Raw genomic sequence first — 22,079 nt, forward strand, 5'->3', positions numbered from 1 at the left:
CAGAGTGACATTTTACTGTCGTCCAGTTGGAGTAGACGGGAGAAATACAGACCTGTCAAAATACCAACGGACACCAGGTTTATGATGGGTATTGTAGAGTTGGTTATGAACCTTCTCAATTCCAGATTGGCTGAGCTAATGCGAAGTCTCAGTCAGGGAACTCTAGGTCCGCTGTCTGGTAGTATCTCAGCAAGTCAGCAGTTTGCCCAAGAGATGCTAAGCATGGTGTCTGCTAAGATGTATTCCCATGCCATAGAGCATATTGCGCATGGCCACAAGTCTCCCCTTGAGTTAGAGAGGGACCTTGAGGCCATATTGGGTCCTCTGGCTGGACAGGTTATAGTCATCATCATAGATAGCATCTTCAAGGCTAAAGCCAACGGAGGAAACAAGGGGCGAGCGACCAGCCCCTTGACCTATTTTCTCACTGCCATTTCGGCAGAAGTACAAAGCCTAGTTGTTCAGAGATCGGCTAGCAGACCGTCCACCAGACTGTCCAACAACGACCCACTGCTGAACATTTCCAAGTCAAAGGTCTTAAGATCAGTTCTGCTCAAAATGGCAGAACTCTTTGGTCAAGGTCCAAGTGAAACCTGTCTAGTTCCACTAGTCCAGAGTCAGTCCGACAACTCTATTTGCGACTGGACTCTGAATGCAGGCACCATTCATCCAAGTCAATTTCTGTCCAACAACAGAATGACAGAAGTGTCATCCGATGTTGTGGATCTTGTACTTGAGGTTTTTGGGATAACAGGATTTTTGGATAGCAGGAGCCCGTCAAGGCCACAGAGTGCCTGCTCCTACAACTCAGCTAGTGGAGCAATAGACATGAGAGCTCTTGCTGGGGACTTGGTCAGACAGGTGTCTGTCAAACTCAGACCCTTTGTCTCTGAGAGTCAACTCTCCACCATGTCCATGACAGATCTGTCATCATCTATTTCTGACTCCACCTTGAAGCAGTTGTGTTGTAGCTCTGCTGTTGCTGCAGCAACTGTCTGTCAAGCAATCAAAACGGAGCTCGAGAGCCAGAGACCTACCAACCTGTCAGCCAGAGACCTACTATCGTCTCTGGTAGAGACCATTGAGGACATGGATATCTCTGACGTCCTCCAGGGCCCGTCGGCCATTTTGGAGGAGGCTGCTATGATAAAGCACCCAGAGATGTCCACCTCGATAATATACAGGTCTTTGCTTCTCGACTCATCTCTCGCCTCCTCTAACATGGTCACTGAGAGCATTATCTTCAACAGTCCACGCCCATCAGAGGAGAATGTGAGTATTCAGAAGGTGCTCCCTGCTGATAAAGTTGACATCCTCCATGGTCAACCAGTGGAGGAGTATATCGTCAAAGCTGAGCAATGCATCACTCAGGCCATTCAGGATGCAGCTGTGACATATACTGGCATGCTGGATAAAACTGACACTTGTGGGAAACTGTCGGAAGTTCTGTCTGTCTGTGTTTCCACGGAGAATATTGAGGAGGCATCCTCTGATCTATTTGGTGGAATTATTTCCGACCTGCATGAGGTATTTGAGGTCAATAAGGCCTCCATGCGTACGAAATCAGGTCGCAAAATGTTCTGGGTGGAAGTGAGTTCAGGTTCCCAGAAGATTTATACCAAAACCCTGGACAAACTGAGGAAGCTTTTCACCTCTCACCTTCTCACTGAGGGAAAAAATACTCCTGTGCAAATTGAGCTCTATGACACTGGACTACTTGTAACTGAGACCACTGTGGAGGTATCTCCTGTACAGAAGACAGACAGTAATACCTCTTCTATGTCCTCAGCCTCAGCCCACCAGCTCACCCTCGACACCTGCACTAAAGGGGTCATCAAACAGGTGATCTCGGTGCTGAGGTTGGAGACTTCAAAGGAAGACCGCTTCGCTTCCGTTGGGGAGAACACGTCAAATGCGTCCTTCGACTTCAACCAGAAGTTGGACTCGATAATTTTGAAATTGGAGGACCTCAGCATTTCGAGTGACGTGACGTCAGCTGAGATCGAGATCGCGTGAGCGTGGCATAGTGCAGCCAGCAGAACCTCTAACATTTCCATCCAGAGCTTTCACAGTGCTGAGTTCCGAGCTAAGGCCAAACAGATTGTGCGTGAGGCCATTCTCAGAGCTGCTAGCGAAGCCAACTGTTCTTTGCCACAGAGCATGCCTAGCATCACCTTCTCACACCATGTGGTTTCTACAACTGAAGATATAGTGAATATGGTCATGCAAGACCTTGAAAGTGTATCCCAGTACACAGTGGAGGACGCAGACTCCTTCCCACTAGGAGAGAAAAAGCTGCAGTCCCAACTCAATCCCAGAGTTGTCTTTGACAACTCATTTTTTGCTGCTCAAATCATGTACCACAGAGTAAAGGATAGACTGAACGTCTTTTTGTCTTTTCCACCCGTGTCAGTCACCACAGCCAAAGATGTGCTGGACTTCACCCCTGTGGAGACACTCAGATGCTCGAAGTCCCGTGACACTGCTCTTGTTAAGGACAGGAGCCGCCCTCCGTCTGTGAGAAGTGAGAAGCCATTTTCAAAAGTCAGTTTGACTAAAAGGTTTAAAGCCCTTGTGTCTTCGAGTGGCTCCTCCACAGACCACCATTTAATTGACACATGCAGTGAGGATGTCAGTCTGCCCACCAGGAGTATGTTAGTTGTGAGCGACACCAGTTTGAAGAGAGCCTCTCCTCTCCATGGTTGTGGATTGAGTGAAAGTTGTGAACCTCGTGGCTCTACAAGACGGAACAGTGGCATTCAGCCAAGAAGGCTTTAGCAAAACTGCAAAGAAGACACTCAGCTTGATCCTAAATGTGATCAAGTGCAGATTGGCCAACTCTGAGAGTTCATCTGTTGGGCAGAATGCAAGTGAGGAGTGTCTGATAGCCACTAACATGTTAGACTCTCTACTGGAGAGCCTTGACCTGTTGCCTGACATGAGCGCTGCCGATGAGATCACAAGGACAGAATGCCATACCTCTAACGCAATGGACAAGACAGGTTCACAGTCAGCGCTTGTGAGCCAACAAGAAATTAACATATCTGACACCAGTATCATAGTGAAAACTATAATGGACACATTGAAGACAGACGACCCAGAGATGACTTCAGCAGAAGAAAATCTGGATAGGCTTCTGTCAATTGAAGCCCTTCAAGATGCGTCTGGCAACCTGATCGCAAAGGTCCATGGTCTCATTCAAGAGAGAACCATAAGACGCCAGCTTCAATCCATGACTGGCCACAGAAGCCTCTCTCAACCAGCGCTGCCAAATCCAGCACTGAGGAAGCTGTCAAAGGACGATGCGTCAGAGCTCGTTTACAGCTTTGCCCACACTTCTGTTAGCAGACTCCTGGGGCAGTGTTTGGGTAGGCCTATGCCACCCACTGCTGACAGGGTTTTGGATCAGGTCATCAAGTTGATGACAGACATGGTGATGGACAGCCTGACTGATCTGTCCAAGTCCGCAATGGAGGGTGGTAAGTGAAAGTACCTCATCTCCATAGGACTTAATTGTAACATGACACATTGCGTTTTATGATGTGAACTTCACTGGTTGTGTCCAAAATGGCACCTTCCATGTTTAGTGCACTACTTTTGACCAGAGCCAGACCCTATGGGCCCTGTTCAAAAGTTGTGCACTATAAAGGGAAGAGAATGCCTTTTGGAACGCAGTGACTGCTTTCCATTGTTGCGTCCTCTTCTCCCAGTTATTGTACCCAGGTCAGTCACACCAGCTTGCTCTTCTTATTTAGACACCAGCAATGCCGCAAGTGACATCACTCATGGTGTTGTGGCTGACCTTAATGCTACTGAGGAATTCCCTGCCAGGAGCCTTAGCCCGGCTGATGTAAAGGCTGACGGCATGGCCCGCCTTCCCTCTGCCAGAGGGGAGGAGACTAAGAAGAACAGGAAGTGGCACTTCCTCCCCAAAATTGGCAAGATTCCAAAGATCAGGATGAAGGTAGGGGGCTCAGTGTTTGGAGATGACCTCTGTAAGGCAGGGCTGAAATGTACCCTACAGATTCATTAAACTAAACCTAATGTCTCTCAGCATTAGAACAATGCTGTTGTCATTGTCATTAGGAGGTTGAGTGAGGTCGCTGTAATACAATCCTAATACACATGGGAGAGAGTCAATGGTTGTGTCCCAAATTGTACCCTATTCCCTATATAGTGCACTACTTTTGACCAGAGCTCTATGGGCCCTTGTCAAAAGTAGTGCCTTACGTAGCCAATAGGGTGCCTTTTGGGATGCATACCATATATTTTACACAGGCTCAGTTGTCCTGATGTGTTTTGTCAACAGCTGTTCAAGACAAAAGGGGAACCGAAGAGCCACCCTGAACAGGATGCGCTGCCTACCAAACGTCTCAGAGAGACTCATATTTCACAGAGTAAGTGATAAGCATCGATAATGTCATATTGATGTATCACCCTATGGCCAGCTTGTTAAAACAGTGACTACAGATACAGGCGGACAGACAGACGGATAGACAGGCAGACAGACAGACAAACACACACGTTCATTTTCTGATTATGAAATATTCTTATCACAGATGCTGAGTGTGAGGTTCCAGAGGTTCCATCCACTTCCCCACCCAAGGAGGACCTGACAACCACACTGGCCCCTGCTCCCCAGGAGTCCCAGTCCCGTAAACGCCCTCTCATAGTCAGGGCTGTTGCATCCCCACACCTACCAGTGAAGCACCACAGGCTAGTATGAGCGGCAGCTATGGGTTGTTGTGAACTAACACCTGGCTACTAAGTAGATGTGTCGTAGGCTTTTCTGGGACCATTCCCATTTTACATCTTTCTGCAGTAGAGCGGTCATAGGCTTAACTATGGTAGACAGATTTGGAATGAATTTGCCATAATAGTTAAGTAACGAAAGATAAGACCTGAGCTCAGTGGTGTTTGTAGGAATGGGATCCTTCTCAATAGCTTCAGTTCTGTTTCATGGGGTGTATCCCTTCTGCATCTATCACATGACCTAGATAGGCTATGCTGTTCTGGAAGAAAGAACATCTCTCTTTTAACATTCTGATTGCAGGCTTTGTCTTTTTAGGACTTCTACAAGATTTCTCATGTTTTCTTCTGTGTCACGCATATCATCAATATAACAGATTACCCCTTCTATACCTTGTAGGATCTGATCCATAATTTTCTGAAAAATATCTGACACACAGGCAACACCATAAGGAAGCCTGTTGACCTTAAAACAACCCCTTGTGTATTCATGGTGAGATCGTGCTTAGACCGCTCCTCTAACTCTACTTGCTCATATGCCTGTGACAAATCCAGCTTTGTTAACGTCTCACCCCCGGTCAGCTTTGTGAACAAGTCCTGTGTTTTTGGTAAGGGATACTGATCTACTTCCAGCCACGGATTGATAGTTACCTTGTAATCTCCACATATTCTTACAGTATTGTCTGTTTTCAGGATACACACAATTGGAGCAGCCCATTGACTGTAGTTAACTGGAGTAAGGACCCCTTCTGACTCCAACCGTAACTAGCTGTTTTTCAACAGCTTCTCTAAGTGCATACGGCACTGGGCGAGGACTGCAGAAATGATGTACAGCCCTATTAGTTACATGTACTTGGCTGTGATACCTTTTAGCATTCCTAACTCTGGCTGAAACACATCAATATTTTCACACAAACCATCTGTCTCTACAGCTGTTACTCTGTGTACACGTGACCAGTCTAGCGTCAACCGACTGATCCCGTCTCTACCCAGCAGGGCAGGACCATTTCCTTTTACCACCAGCAAGTCTAAAAACGTTGTACTCCCATTACACTTGGGAGTACAGTCAAGGGACTGAGATTTTCCCACTTAGAACTAATGACTATGTTTTTAACACCCAGTTTGCAGGGCTCAATTTTGCACTTTTGAACTTGCGGTTGAACAACCTCTCTGATATCAAACTGCTGCACCTGTATCAACTTCCATGTTGAGTCTCACATCATCTATCCTTACATACACATAGTCTTTACCTCTAATGCAACCAGTTCAGTTCCTTTTACATTACCCAACTCATAGTCAGTGGTGACAACGGCTGAGGTCCCTTTATCAGAGTTCTCACTCTCATTTGAGATGTAATGCTCCAAACTCTGGCGCTTGAGGGCGATGCAATGCTCCTCTGTGTTGGAATGACGTTCTTGTCCTCTCTCTCGCTGGTGTGCGCTGCCCTGATCATCGTCGCTCCACTCGTCTTTCTGCAGTCACAGTGAGGAGGCCTCTCTCAGTAGCATCCAGGTGCTTATTCCATGTCACTTGCCTCGTTTAATTGTTTCCCACTTGACGCGAGCGGCATGTCCTGGCTATGTGTCCTTTCTTCTTGCACTCCAGACACTCATAATCCATATAGCGGCACTCATCTGGCTTGTGCCCTTTTCCCACACAATGGTAACATGGTTTACGGGTTGCCTCCGTTTTCTTAGCAACGCTTTTCTTCTCAACTGCATTTGCTTTGAAAGTATTTTGTGAAAACTGCAGTGTGCTTTTCCTTGTTCAAAAGAAAGTCCCATATTCACAGTCAGTGCTAATGTTAAGTCTTGTGTGAGCTACATTCAGTAAACGGTCTCTCAGCTCTGCACTTTTAACACCACACACATATCACGTACTGACAGACTGAATTTACTTAAACTAGCCAAGTAACGTTACTCACTAATCGACTCTCCCTCGAGTTGACTGACTCCTTACATGAAACTAGCATCTTTCAGCAATACAATTTGTCCTCGGTATGTAGTGACTAACAGCGCAACCAACTCTGTCAGCGTTTTTTCACTTGGTTTCTGTGGCGCATTAAGTCCCCATTAACAAATAGTCTTTCTACCAACAATCATCAGAAAAATGGTTTTAGACATATCCTCGTACTTGAGCCCATTAGCTTCAAAACTTTCCTCGAGGTGGAAATCCTCGGCCTTGCCGAACGACCTCTTCCGTGCTAGCTTTTCTACACAGACCGTCTCCATGGAGGTAACACGTTCTTGCTCGCTCTGTTCCCCTTCGGACAAAAACTCCGGTGCCTCATCGCCAATCTGTTGCATCCCCGGTTAAGGTTAGCGGGTTGTTTTTTGTTATTGTAAAGAGAAACTCAACAGTATAAAGCATTATCACGAAGATGACAGTGGATACTACATAGCTGGTTCCAAGCTGAGTCCATCTGCACCTTTTCAAAGGAAACGCAATTGAATACCGTTAGTTACAGTATGTAGCCTAGTTACAGTGTGTAGGCTAGTTAGAGCCATAAATATCCAGCTGTCATCTGAAGTATCCAAGCCATAACAATGTATAAACGAGTACGATTAAAATCAAATGTATCCCTGTATCCACAATGGCTGAATATGAAACAGCTATGACACTTCTTGGCTCTTCCCTACAGGACAATGAGAAGCGGACACCGTTGCATGCCGCTGCCTATCTAGGAGATACAGAAATTCTAGAGCTACTCATACTATCAGGTAAGGTTATCATTGAAGAGAATGATTGTGTTTGCATGTGACCGTTTCCCTCATACTTACCACCATTAAAGATCTTATGTGCAGCCGACGTATTTATAAAAAATAAAAAATAATTAAGGCCATTGACAGCTGAAACGTCCCGATTTTAACTTGATAAGTTTAGCATCAAGATTTAAATTGTGAGCGAGAGTCGCACCTGTTCCTCCCAAATGTCCTCATGATTGTGGGTTGCACCTCGTCTCACGTTGGCTGAGCTACTTCTACTCCTCTCCACTCAGTGACATGACATTTTCCTTCAGTGTTGCTGTGTAATGAAAGTCCATGTCCCAGAATAGCTCTCTACAAGAGGCTTTGAGTACTTTCTAAATGGCTCCCTATATAGTGCACTACTTTTGACCTGAGCCCTAAGGAAAGCCCTATGTGCCCTGGTCAGAAGTAGTGCACGATAAAAGGTATTAGGGTGTTATTTTGGACACTGATTTCTGTGCTCCAGCTATTTAAGTTGTTGCCTTATCACCCCAGAGTCTGTCTGTCCCCTGTCTTTGTGTCCCAGGAGCCAGAGTAAATGCCAAAGACAACAAGTGTCTCAATACTCTGCACCGGGCCGTGGCTTCCTGCAGTGAGGTACGTGGACTAATACACACACACCTGTGCATATGTGTTTTACTGTTCAGTGTGTTGTGATTTTTAAATGCACTTTAAACAAAGTTGAACATGATTTGAACTGTGCTCCTGTAGGAGGCAGTCCAGGTGCTATTGAAACACTCTGCTGATGTGAACGCCAGGGACAAGAACTGGCAGACGCCGCTCCACATCGCTGCAGCCAATAAGGCGGTCTGCTGTGCCAAGGCTCTGAACGTGTCGGACCAGGCCGGGCACACGGCGCTGCACCATGCAGTCTTCAGGGGACACCTGGAGGTTAGCAATTAGCATGGACATGATTACACACTGTAGTCTACACTTTATACCTGTCCTATCCCCAGGTTGAATTCATGATGCATCCCCTTAGTTACAATGGTTGTATGTAGGGCTGTGATGGTAATTGGATAACATTGACAGTTTTGGATGAAGACCTCCATGAAAATAAAATAACCGTCAAAACTGCAAACTTTTTATTTATTTTTTATTTAAAAAATTATTGACGTAGATACACTTTACCCATAGCAGCGGTAACTATTTATTATTGTTCTGCTGACTTTGTCCATCTATTAAACTGTGTACATCTTCTCTCCAACTATCTTTTGATGCACCACAATCAGCAGATCTGCTCTACAGTTAAGTCGGAAGTTTACATACACTTAGGTTGGAGTCATTAAAACTCGTTGTGCAACCATTCCACAAATTTCTTGTTTACTATAGTTTTGGCAAGTCATTTAGGACATCTACTTTGTGCATGACAAGTAATTTTTCCAACAATTGTTTACAGACAGATTATTTCACTGTATCACAGTTCCAGTGGGTCAGAAGTTTACATTCACTAAGTTGACTGTGCCTTTAAACAGCTTGGACAATTTCATGGCTTTAGAAGCTTCTGACAGTCTAATTGACATCATTTGAGTCAATTAGTCAAGACCTACATTCAAACTGTGGGAAAATCAAAAGAAAACAGCCAAGACCTCAGAATTTCTTTTGGACCTCCACAAGTCTGGTTCATCCTTGGGAGCAATTTCCAAACGCCTGAAGGTACCATGTTCATCTGTACAAACAATAGTATGCAAGTATAAACATCATGGGACCACGCAGCCGTCCTACCGCTCAGGAAGGAGACACGTTCTGTCTCCTAGAGATTAACGTACTTTGGTGAGAAAAGTGCAAATCAATCCCAGAACAACAGCAAAGGACCTTGTGAAGATGCTGGAGGAAAGTGGTACAAAAGTATCTATATCCACAGTAAAACGAGTCCTATATAGACATAACCTGAAAGGCCGCTCAGCAAGGAAGAAGCCACTGCTCCAAAACCGCCATAAAAAAGCCAGACTACGGTTTGCAACTGCACATTGGGACAAAGATCGTACTTTTTGGAGAAATGTCCTCTGGTCTGATGAGACAAAAATATAACTGTTTGGCTATAATGACCATTATGTTTGGAGGAAAAAGGGTGAGGCTTGCAAGCCAAAGAACACCATCCCAACCGTGAAGCACGGGGGTGGCAGCATCATGTTGTGGGGGTGCTTTGCTGCAGGAGGGACTGGTGCACTTCACAAAATAGATGGCATCATGAGGTAGGAAAATGTGGATATATTGAAGTAACATCAAAACAGTCAGGAAGTTAAAGCTTGGTCGCAAATGGGTCTTCCAAATGGACAATGACCCCAAGCATACTTCCAAAGTTGTGGCAAAATGGATTAAGGACAACAAAGTCAAGATATTGGAGTGGCCATCACAAAGCCCTGACCTCATTCCCATAGAAAATTTGTGGGCAGAACTGAAAAAGCATTTGCGAACAAGGAGGTCTACAAACCTGACTCAGTTACACCAGCTCTGTCAGGAGGAATGGGCCAAAATTCACCCAACTTATTGTGGGAAGCTTGTGGAAGGCTACCCAAAATACTAAGTGAGTGTATGTAAACTTCTGACCCGCTGGGAATGTGATGAAAGAAATAAAAGCTGAAATCAATCACTACTATTCTGACATTTCACATTCTTAAAATAAAGTGGTGATCCTAACTGACCTACGTCAAGGAATTTTTACTAGGATTAAATGTCAGGAATTGTGAAAAACCGAGGTTAAATGTATTTGGCTAAGGTGTATGTAAACTTCCGACTTAAACTGTATATGCTGATAGGAGAGAATCTATGAAGGTCAGTTCATTGGGAGGGGGTGAGGTGAAATGTGGGGACTGGGGGTAACTATAGCCTAGTTACCTGGGGGTGGGTGGGTAGCCTCTGCCCTTCACCTGACCTTTTTCATTGTTACAGTAGGTCGGAGGAGGAGTGAGGTGGAAAAGTTGGCTCTCATTACAAAAAAAAAACAGTGATTGTGCATATTCACTTTATCCCTGGGTCAGTGCCACTTGAAAGTCATATTGAAAAAGATTCTGCTAATCTTTAGTCATAAAGTGTAGTAGAATTGCATGATAATTCATTTTAAAAATGCCCCCCAAAAAATCTGGTGAAGAGAAACACATCTGACAGCCTAGCCTTACTCTACCACACGCTGCATTGAACAGTGATCGAGTTATATTATTCTAAATGATGACTACCCAAATTAGTAATAGTCCACTATCTTACATAAGTCTATAAATGTGATTCATGGAATGCTTTAAAAAAAACATTTGCTTCCCCTTAACTTCTTGCCACTATAGGGGGTGCTGTTTCGCATTAGCATAATTTGCTCTACAGATTAAACTGCCTAGTACTCAATTCTTGCTCGTACAATATGCATATTATTGTTATTATTGGATAGAAAACTCTCTCTAGTTTCTATAGCCGTTTGAATTATGTCTGAGTGGAACAGAACTCATTCTACAGCACTTTTCCTGATAGGGAGTGAGATTTCAGAAATTTTGGCCTCTGGTCCCAGGTCAGTTTTAAAGTCCCTGTAAATCCTATGAGGATACAAACACTGCCCACGCCTTCCTCTAGATGTCAGTAAGTGGTGACAATTTGAATGGAGTCGATTGCGCAATCAGGGCCTGTATAAAAAGGCCAAAGACCGGATGTACCGTTCTTTTGCTCCCTGCGCCTGACGCACGATGGACGTCGGACCTGCTCTCTTTCCAAGCTGTTGTTTAGCCAGTAATATATCGCCGGTCATGTTTTTACTCGTTATAGGTGTTAAAAACATCATAAGGTAGTTAATTTAAACCGTTTTATAGCAATTTATATCCGTTTAGTGCGATTTTGAGGCATTTCTATGTGATGCACTTTGAAGCGCCGGGCACGTTTCGGGGTCCCGGTCGAACGTTAGTGGGCATTTCGACGGACAAGAGGACATCTTTCGACCAAAAGAAGATTAGACCCAAGAAAGGATACATTGCCCAAGATTCTGATGGAAGATCACCTCATAGTAAGAAATATTTAAGATGATAAATCGTTGTTCTGTCGAAAAATGTTAAACGCATATTCCGCCATTTTTTTTGGTATAGCTTCGCTTGGCGAACCCTGTATTGCACAGTAAGGATACTTTTAGAAATGTAATTCAGCGATTGCATCAAGAACTAATTTGTCTTTCGATAGCTGTCCAACTTATATTTTTTTAGTCAAGTTTATGAATAGTTATCCATGAGACAAGATCACTGTGAAAGATGGCGCCCGACATTTTCAGGCTAGTTTTGCTAGTATTGTCATTGTATAACCACGTTTTTTTGTGGCTAAATATGCACATTTTCGAACAAACTCTATATGTATGTTGTAATATGTTACAGGAGTGTCATCGGAAGAATTCTGAGAAGGTTAGTGAAAAAATTAATATATTTTGGCGATGATAACGATATCGCTCTCTTTGGCTTGAATCAATGCTCGGGTAATGTTTGCATATGTGGTATGCTAATATAACGATTTGTGTTTTCGCTGTAAAACACTTAGAAAATCTGAAATATTGTCTGAATTCACAAGATCTGTGTCTTTCCATTGCTGTGAGCTGTGTATTTTTAAGAAATGTTTTATGATTAGTAATTAGGTAATACACGTTGCTCTCTGTATTTATTCTAGTCGAGTTGTGATGGTGGGTGCAATTGTAAACTATGATTTCTACCTGAAATATGCACATTTTTCTAACAAAACCTATCCTATACAATAAATATGTTATCAGACTCATCTGATGAGGTTTTTTCTTGGTTAGTGGCTATCAATATCTTTATTTGGCCGAATTGGTGATAGCACCTGATGGAGTAAGAAACTGATGGAGTTAGAAAAGTGGTGTCTTTTGCTAACGGGGTTAGCTAATAGATTTACATATTTTGTCTTCCCTGTAAAACATTTTAAAAATCTGAAATGGTGGCTTTATTCACAAGATCTGTATCTTAAATTTGGTGACTTGGACTTGTGATTTAATGATATTTAGATGCTACTATTTAATTGTGACGCTATGCTAGCGATGCTAATCAGTGTGGGGGGGGTGGGGGGTGATCCCGGATCCGGGGTTGAGGTTCGGTAAAAGTTAACCTACGGGCCTTTGAGCAAGACAGTTAAGCCTAAACACGCTAATGTTACGCCCATCGGCTTTCAGTTGTCGATGACTGTACATATGGCACACCAATCACCGACACCGGAAGTCCCATGACTGTCACAGCCCTAGTTGTATGCTTGAGTTTGTTCGAGAGGCTTTGACGCCAGATTTTAGCAGATCTTGCCTCAGCCTGTGTTTTGTTTCTCTCCTTTTCCTGTTAGATGGTGAGGCTGCTTCTCTCCAGAGGAGCCAACATTAATGCTTTTGACAAGGACCGCCGTGCAATCCACTGGGCTGCTTACATGTGTAATGAGTTGACCACATCATTTACAATCTGACTAATGTCCTTATCCCAGTGAATGAATTGGCTGTGTGTTAGCCTCACAGCTCAACTGTATGGTCCACCTCCACTGTGTTATTATGTCAGAATGATGGACTAAGTATGTTGATAAGATGTAGGTTTTCAATTGTACTAACATGATATAGCTTCAGTACAACATCGTCAGACGGCCCAGCTTCAGCGGTAGCAGTAGAGTAGTCAGACGACATGCACCTCAGCTTCTCCTCAGAGGACAGGTCATCATTTGCTGGAGAGATACCATGGTTTGGAGAGGCTTGGGATTGTACTTCATTAGTCAACAAATACTCTAGAGAAAAGACAAGGAACCGTTGGGTATTCTACAGGAGCACATCTGTTCTACACGGTCACGGCCAAATTCCCATTTTAATGTTGACCAACATGTACCCCACTGAACGCAGTTCTAAAAGTATGTTTCAGACCTTACCTTCTGTCTTGTTTAGCATCAGACCCTATGGATCGGAGCAAGGCCAGGGCATGCACAATGGAGACGTCATTTGATGACAGCTCTGAAAAACGTAGGTTAAGGTACACAAGCAAAATGACCAAATCAAAGGGTTTGACAACATTATTTAGACAACTAAGTTACTCTATGGTGTTGAATGAGTGTCAAACACAGCAGCACCATAGACACAGTACAAAGCTAGAAGGGTTGTGGAAAGAAACACTTACCTCCAAGTCTCCTCTGCAGAGAGACTTGCTCTTGCTTCTGGGACTTTCCAACAGGGTAACAAGAAACTGAGGAGAAAGTGTTAACAGAAGTTGAGTTGACACAAAAGAGCTACATATTAATAATAGCAGATGACCAATGCGGAACAAACAGACAATAAAATTTTAATCTCCAACTGATAAAGTTGAGCATATTTCCCAAACAAATCCCTTCAATCCAAATAAAACATTAGTGAACCACCCTTTCACAACCCCCACAGTCAACACAAAGCGCAGCAATTCTCTCACACCTCCCATGATCATGAAACTAGTCTGTGTTATCAACAGGTAATGTCTACACATGGCCTGTATGAGGCTTATATAGGCCACTAATGACCGTTTACCTGACAAACATGACTTAACGATCAATTAACATGCTTGATTGAGGTGTTACATTCAGATAGAAATAGACCATGTAGAACATATGTTGATTCTGGTGGGCAGGCAATCTTTTCTACTCCATATATTGCATTTATATCTGTAATGTTTAACCCTAATGGTCTCAGATCAGCAGTAGAAAGAAGTAGGCCTAATTATTTTAGGTGTAATATTCAAAGATATTAGGGGGAAATAAACACTGTACCCAAATCCACTTTTTACAATGCTCCTGGGAAATGGGTAGGCCTCCACCATATAGTCCTCACAGTTTTACAGCTGTGTTATATTCCTTTATTTACATAGATCACATACATAAATATATATGTTAGCTGTAGGTAGCTTTGGGATAAAATTCCCATATTGTATTGTTACTAACATGAATCATAAATATCATATATTCCTCATTTGCTCTGTAGGAGGTTCGTCATATGAAGGACATTCAAGTGGATGTGACCCCTAACCTGCAATAGGGGCTCAGTGGGGTGACAGACATCCTGTAACGGATCTCCAAGCTAGTGTCTGAGGACCTGAAGGAGGCTGTGTCTACAGCTGTGGTTCAGGACAAGCATGGTAACCTAACCTAACCTCACTGTATGAAGGATTACATTGTTATGGATAGTCATCTCCAATCTGTTCAAATATCACTGTTGTTGATAACACACATTACCAAAATTATTCACACTTGTCTTCCTATTTCCACATAATCTGTCATGGTTCCCCACCCCAACAGGGCATAAAACCAACCTCTATTGCTACTGCTAATACACCCAAATCCAACAGCTTTCGAGTATCTTAATGCTTTTCTTCTAACCCTGAATGGCAACTTTTTATCCTAGTACACAAGCATGTCACTTTATCCATCCACACCCACTCTACTGCCGCATGGCCTCTGCGGCTGAGACTTTCACCCTCTCGTTGCAGGTATTAGCCGGTAACCAACCCCACCCGGGTCTTACCCCCTAGGACTTACCCTTTGCAGGTATCAACCTGTTGTGGTTTACCTTCCAGGACTTACCATATACCACAAAGCTACGACCGGTCATAATTACAATGGGACTACTGAATAAGCTCAGGCTTTCTAGGTCCGTACCCTATAATTGGTTCAGCGTACGACTCTCATCTCCCCAAGATGTCAGAATTAGTGATAACAGGTGTAGGAACTGTGCCTACCTTGTTTCTGTTTCACTGATTCAGAATCTCTAGTTCGACTGCAAATCGTGGTGAACCCTGCTCGCAGTGCCAACTGTTAGGTTCTAATTCTCAGAGTAAAAACTCGACGGACACTATGAAAGCTTAAACCAAGTTTATTCTTCCCAGAGGGTCAAGAGAGCTGCATTAGACAAAAAACATATTCACACAAGCACTGATATTTAATCCTTTCTCCTATGCTGAGTCTACTCCTACACCTCTGAACAGCCAATGCATCTCTGTTGCTAGACAGAACCTTTGTGATATCTGTTCTTCCTCACTTCATCTGACCTGACCTCTACCCCAAAGTGCTCACTCCTCCCCAACTCAAGGCTCAATTGGTATCAGATAGTGTCTGGTAGATTTTTCAACCAGAAATTTGCATAGTGTAGCTCTAACTCCAAAAGGTTTTGGGACACTGTAAAGTCCATGGAGAGCACCTCCTCCCAGCTGCCCACTGCATTGAGGCTAGGTAACACGGTCACCACCGATAAATCCATGATAATCGAAAATTTCAATAAGCATTTCTCTACGGCTGGCCATGTTTTCTTCCTGGCTACCCTAACTCCGGCCAACAGCTCCGCACCCCCCGCAGCTACTTGCCCGAGCCTCCCCAGCTTCTCCTTCACCCAAATCCAGGTAGCAGATGTTCTGAAAGAGCTGCAAAAACTGGACCCGTACAAATCAGCTGGGCTAGACAATCTAGACCCTCTCTTTCTAAAATTATCCGCCACCATTGTTGCTACCCCTATTACCAGTCTGTTCAACCTCTCTTTCGTATCGTCCGAGATCCCTAAAGATTGGAAAGCTGCCGCGGTCATCACCCTCTTCAAAGGGGTTGACACTCTAGACCCAAACTGTTATAGACCTATATCCATCCTGCCCTGCCTTTCTAAAGTCTTCGAAAGCCAAGTTAATAAACAGATCACTGACCATTTCGAATCCCACCGTACCTTCTCCGCTGTGCAATCCAGTTTCCGAGCTGGTCATGGGTGCACCTCAGCCACGCTCAAGGTACTAAACAATATCATAACCGCCATCGATAAAAGACAGTACTGTGCAGCCGTCTTCATCGACCTGGCCAAGGCTTTCGACTCTGTCAATCACCGTATTCTTATCGGCAGACTCAACAGCCTTGGTTTCTCAAATGACTGTCTCGCCTGGTTCACCAACTACTTCGCAGACAGAGTTCAGTGTGTCAAATTGGAAGGCATGTTGTCCGGACCTCTGGCAGTCTCTATGGGAGTACCACAGGGTTCAATTCTCGGGCCGACTCTTTTCTCTGTATATATCAACGATGTCACTCTTGCTGCGTGTGATTCCCTGATCCACCTCTACGCAGACGACAGCATTCTGTATACATCTGGCCCTTCTTTGGACACTGTGTTAACTAACCTCCAAACGAGCTTCATTGCCATACAACGCTCCTTACGTGGCCTCAAACTGCTCTTAAACGCTAGTAAAATCAAATGCATGCTTTTCAACCGCTCGCTGCCCGCACCCGCCCGCCCGCCCGACTAGCATCACTCTCTGGACGGATCTGACCTAGAATAAGTGGACAACTACAAATACCTAGGTGTCTGGCTAGACTGTAAACTCTCCTTCCAGACTCATATCAAACATCTCCAATCCAAAATCAAATCTAGAATCGGCTTTCTATTTCGCAACAAAGCCTCCTTCACTCACGCCGCCAAACTTACCCTAGTAAAACTGACTATCCTACCAATCCTCGACTTTGGCGATGTCATCTACAAAATAGCTTCCAATACTCTACTCAGCAAACTGGATGCAGTCTATCACAGTGCCATCCGTGTTGTTACCAAAGCCCCTTATACCACCCACCACTACGACCTGTATGCTCTTGTCGGCTGGCCCTCGCTACATATTCGTCGCCAGACCCACTGGCTCCAGGTCATCTATAAGTTTATGCTAGGTAAAGCTCCGCCTTATCTCAGCTCACTGGTCACGATAACAACACCCACCCGTAGCACGCGCTCCAGCAGGTATATCTCACTGGTTATCCCCAAAGCCAACACCTCTTTTGGCCGCCTTTCCTTCCAGTTCTCTGCTGCCAGTGACTGGAACGAATTGCAAAATCGCTGAAGCTGGAGACTTACATTTCACTCACTAACTTTAAATATCAACTATCTGAGCAGCTAACCGATCACTGCAGCTAAACATAGTTCATGTGTAAATAGCCCACCCCAATCTACCCACCTCATCCCCATATTGTTTTTATTTACTTTTCTGCTCTTTTGCACACCAGTATCACTATTTGCACATCATCATCTGCTCATCTATCACTCCAGTGTTAGTCTGCAAAATATTTATTACTTTGAAACTATGGCCTATTTATTGCCTTACCTCACGCCATTTGCACACACTGTATAGACTTTCTTTTTTTCTATTGTGTTATTGACTGTACGCTTGTTTATTCCATGTGTAACTGTGTTGTTGTTTGTGTTGCACTGCTTTGCTTTATTTTGGCCAGGTCGCAGTTGTAAATGAGAACTTGTTCTCAACTATCTTACCTGGTTAAATAAAGGTGAAATAAACAAAAAATCCCAGAGGATCCCAGATGGCTAACAATAACATAACCTGACATAACGTAAACATTATACATTAAGCTCTCTCCCTCAGTGACATGAATTAGTATATTTCATATTCTCAGAACCCAACAGTAGGTTTTAAGGTGTGGCTGCATGTTTGTCGTGGACGCATTGTCACTCTTGATGTTCTTTTTCCAGATTGCAAGTGAAACACCTTTAGATGTAAGTGCCAGTTGGTAACTTTCTCACACTTGCTTGTTTAAGGTATGGATGCAACACCCCAGTATGTCTGCAGGGGCTGGTCACTGAGATTTACCATGTTTCACATGCTACTAGACTAACCTTCCAAGTAAATATGTTACAAGTCTGAACTGGCCGTCCTTGTCTTTCCTCAACTAATTGAAACCTCAGGGACAGACATGCTAAACGACTTTGATGTCAGAGCTCCCATCAGCCCTCTACACCTCGCTGTGAGTAAAGCCTACCTGCTCCTGTAGTGGTCTCCATATGACAAATGGCACCCTATTCCCTATTTAGTACACTACTTTTGACCAGATCCTTATAGGCCCTGATCAAAAGTAGTTAACTACATAGGGAATAGGGTGCTATCTGGGATGCAGGCATGGTGTTGATTTTCCACAGGAAGTTGACTGTCCAGACAGACTCACACACCAAATTCCTATCTATTCCTGATTAGTGTGAAATACATGCATATTCTACAGAGTGATGATGGTTTCCTTATTTTGCCATTTGAGTTAATCAACCTCAGAGGAGAAGTAGAGTGTTTGTTTCTCAATCCCACGCTTGGCAGGGACCTCAGATGTTGATGCTGGGCGGGAGCAAAAATGGGCTCCCGATTGAAAGACTCTGGTCTACTTTAGAGGTCTAGCACTGTATTTCTGTTCAGGCGTACCACTGGTCTACTATAGGACATTGATTATATTAAGAGTGTATATCTATTCAGGCGTACCACTGGACTTTGCTTGAGACTGTGTTTGTGTTTCTATTCAGGCGTACCACGGCCACCACCATGCTATGGAGGTCCTGGTTCAGTCTCTGCTGGATCTAGACGTGAGGTACCTGTCTGCCTTAAAAAGCCATGTGGAGTGTGTTGACGTCCTCATCAACCAGGGAGCCTCCATCCTGGTTAAAGACTTCACCCTGAAGAGGACCCCCATTCACGCTGCAGGTACACATAGGATATCACATAGAGCTTCTGTAATTAAAAAGTTTTCCTGACCAAGATGGCCATTTGTTTGGTGATGTTGCTAGGACGACAATGTCTGGTATAGTGTGAACATGCCCACTAGACACTGATCTAAGGTCATTTTTTGTCATGTTCTCCACTAATGATTGAGGATCTAGGGAGGGTAAGCTGATCCTAGATCAGTGCACAGGGGAGACTTCTATCCAGAGCCAGGTACACCGCTAGCAGGTGACAGGCTTCGATGGCCTCAGCCCCAAAATTCTTTATTATCTGCTGTGTTAACATCATGAGGATGTCATCTACCAACACCACTGTTCTACAAATCTGTCTGTTCATGTGAAGGTTATAGTCGTCCAGCAATCTGCTCATATCCTCTCTGTTTATCCTCCTCTAGCTACCAATGGTCAATCATCTCACATTCTTATATCCTTTCTGTTTATTCTCTAGCTACCAACGGTCAATCATCTGACATTCTTATGTCCTCTCTGTTTATCCTCCTCTAGCTACCAATGGTCAATCATCTCACATTCTTATATCCTTTCTGTTTATCCTCTAGCTACCAACGGTCAATCATCTGACATTCTTATGTCCTCTCTGTTTATCCTCCTCCAGCTACCAATGGTCAGTCATCTGACATTCTTATATCCTCTCTGTTTATCCTCCTCTAGCTACCAACGGTCAATCATCTCACATTCTTATATCCTCTCTGTTTATCCTCCTCCAGCTACCAACGGTCAATCATCTGACATTCTTATATCCTCTCTGTTTATCCTCTAGCTACCAACGGTCAATCATCTGACATTCTTATATCCTCTCTGTTTATCCTCCTCCAGCTACCAACGGTCAAACATCTCACATTCTTATATCCTCTCTGTTTATCTTCCTCTAGCAACCAACGGTCATTCGGAGTGTTTGCGTTTGCTGATTGGAAATGCTGACCTCCAGAGTGCAGTGGACGTTCAAGACGGGAATAGACAGTAAGTCATTTGGGTTTTGGATACAATTCCTGAAATAAAGAGATTTTGACACTAGGGATGCATCCCAAATGGCAACCTATACCTTACGTGGTGCACTACTTTAAACCAAAGCCCTGTGGGCTCAGGTCAAAAGTAGTGTACGATATAGGGAATAGGTTGCCATTTGGGACTCAGCCTGGTTATTACCAGTTTGTAATATGACCTGTTGTCTTGTGTATCAGAACCCCTCTGATGCTGTCGGTGCTGAGCGGACACACAGACTGTGTGTACTCACTGCTCAACAAGGGAGCCAGAGACAAATGGCACAGAACAGCTCTACACAGAAGGGTAGTGAGGAGACGTCCGGACACATCGTGGTGCTGCGGTGGCTCCTACACACCGCCCAGTCAGTGTGGACCCTCCCCGTCATCACAGACAACCAGGGCTACACGCCAATACATTGGGCCTGCTACAACGGTACGTACTGGACAGAGGGACAGCGAAGTGAGCCCGAGGCCACAAACAAATACACACATAAATATAGCGTGTCTTAAATCACCACAGCCAGCTTCGGGAGGGCACGAACCGAGACAGTCCGCACAGGAGCCTTAAAAGTCCCTCAGACTGAGAGAGAGAGAAAAGGGGGGAGGGAGAGGGGGAGGCACAACAGGCTGGCTGGCCCACACTCATCCTCTCGTACCACCAGGTGTCCTTCCAGCAGATACTGGACTTCAGAGGAACTGCTGCTTCTATACCCCATCTTTACCTTTACCCACAAAGGTCCTAAACGGTAGAAAGTGTCCGGCCAACAGACAGACGCCTTATGATGGCAATAACCTGTAGTCCAAGGGGATTTTAGCACCTCACTGAGAGCAAAACAGACAGGGACCAAAAGATGTGGAAAAAGCATTTTTCATGAGAGTGATTGTCTTGTTTATCCGCACACTAAGACAGTCAGAACGCACCTAGCCTCTTGTCTGTAATCCATGTGGGAGGAGGGGAAATCATACATTTTTTATGAACAAACATTTTAATAAAATCATTCATGTCTTAAGCTCTGTGGGAATCAACAAATCGTAGTATTTGCTCTCATGAGTAATTGTAAAGATTTGATGATCCCAAATGGAACCCTATTCCCTATACTGAATAGTAAACTACTGTTGAACAGGGCCCATAGTGGTCTGGTCAAAAGCAGTGCACTCTAAAGGAAATAGGGTGCCATTTGGGATGCTGGTTTTGCATACCGGTATGTGAGCAACAGGACTTTTTGATGGGACATATTACATTTGTGTTATTAAACCTACCTGTCCTTTGGCCTCTAGAAAGTATTTTAGAAAGTAAATGATTAATTCATGTATTCTTTCTTGTGATATTTATGTCATCATTTTGTGCCTTCGTTAGTTACTAAGGGGTGGTTAGGAGAGTAGGGGCAACTGTATGAGCGAAAACAATGATGCACACTAAGTACTACAACGTTTGTGAAAAGCACTGATACTATCCCGAGGCATGTGAGGTGGAAAACATGTCTCCCTTGGAGAGGAGAAACACTGTAAACCAATGGTAGAACAGCAGCAATTAGATTTTCTTCTGTTGGAAAATAAATATCTATATTATTTGTCTTTGGTCTTATAATCAATGTTTTTTAAAACTTCTTGAGAATACAGGGGGTGCTATTTTCCCATTAGCATAATTTGCTCAACAGATTAAACTGCCTCTTATTCAATTATTGCTCTTACTACATGCATATAAATAATACCATTGGAAAGAAAACAATCTCTAGTTTCTAAAACCGTTTCAATTTTGTCTCTGAGTGATACAGAAGTCATTTCACAGCACTTTCCATGACCAAGAACATAAAATCAAGATGTGTTATGCTGGCTTCAAAGCTCTGCCTATATATGGTCGTGCCCCCTATGACCCGAAACACACCTCATTCGCCTTCCTCTGGGTGTCAAGAAGACGTCAGAGGAGAAATTCTTTGTTTATCTGGTACTGACGTGAAATAAGACCTATTTCTTTGGCGTGACCGACAACTTCCGGTTTGCTGATTCGCACGAGTTGGAGCTGCGATTGTGTACTGTTTTGCTGGCGTTATGGATGAAAACTATCTCCGTGTCGAATTTTGTTTGATACATGTGACCATATCATCGTAATGT

The 22,079-nt window shown here is 44.0% G+C and overlaps 2 protein-coding genes across 2 annotated transcripts; both read left to right on the forward strand.

Moving 5' to 3' along the window:
• The first annotated feature begins 3,597 nt into the window (after positions 1 to 3,597).
• Positions 3,598 to 14,587, forward strand: LOC120041936 (ankyrin repeat domain-containing protein 1-like). The gene is made up of 7 exons (XM_038986806.1): positions 3,598 to 3,964; positions 4,310 to 4,397; positions 4,560 to 4,720; positions 7,391 to 7,469; positions 8,023 to 8,093; positions 8,208 to 8,387; positions 14,440 to 14,587. The coding sequence occupies exons 1-7, from the start codon at positions 3,617 to 3,619 to the stop codon at positions 14,491 to 14,493; spliced, it is 981 nt and encodes a 326-aa protein (XP_038842734.1). The 5' UTR covers positions 3,598 to 3,616; the 3' UTR covers positions 14,494 to 14,587.
• Positions 14,588 to 18,178: 3,591 nt separating this feature from the next.
• On the forward strand, positions 18,179 to 21,491 carry LOC120041935 (serine/threonine-protein phosphatase 6 regulatory ankyrin repeat subunit A-like). The gene is made up of 4 exons (XM_038986805.1): positions 18,179 to 18,230; positions 18,772 to 18,949; positions 19,857 to 19,944; positions 20,166 to 21,491. The coding sequence occupies exons 1-4, from the start codon at positions 18,180 to 18,182 to the stop codon at positions 20,533 to 20,535; spliced, it is 687 nt and encodes a 228-aa protein (XP_038842733.1). The 5' UTR covers position 18,179; the 3' UTR covers positions 20,536 to 21,491.
• Positions 21,492 to 22,079: the final 588 nt, after the last annotated feature.

Source organism: Salvelinus namaycush, unplaced genomic scaffold (assembly GCF_016432855.1).
Source record: "Salvelinus namaycush isolate Seneca unplaced genomic scaffold, SaNama_1.0 Scaffold580, whole genome shotgun sequence".
Lineage (NCBI taxonomy): Eukaryota > Metazoa > Chordata > Actinopteri > Salmoniformes > Salmonidae > Salvelinus > Salvelinus namaycush.

Excerpts from the sequence above, each read along its gene's own strand:
- LOC120041936 (XM_038986806.1), top strand. The coding sequence starts at position 3,617 with ATGGGCCCTGTTCAAAAGTTGTGCACTATAAAGGGAAGAGAATGCCTT. Across the intron at positions 3,965-4,309 it reads TTCCAAAGATCAGGATGAAG|CTGTTCAAGACAAAAGGGGA; the intron begins GTAGGGGGCTCA and ends TTTTGTCAACAG. Across the intron at positions 8,094-8,207 it reads CCGTGGCTTCCTGCAGTGAG|GAGGCAGTCCAGGTGCTATT; the intron begins GTACGTGGACTA and ends GTGCTCCTGTAG.
- LOC120041935 (XM_038986805.1), top strand. The coding sequence starts at position 18,180 with ATGCTAAACGACTTTGATGTCAGAGCTCCCATCAGCCCTCTACACCTC. Across the intron at positions 18,950-19,856 it reads GACCCCCATTCACGCTGCAG|CAACCAACGGTCATTCGGAG; the intron begins GTACACATAGGA and ends ATCTTCCTCTAG. Across the intron at positions 19,945-20,165 it reads GTTCAAGACGGGAATAGACA|AACCCCTCTGATGCTGTCGG; the intron begins GTAAGTCATTTG and ends CTTGTGTATCAG.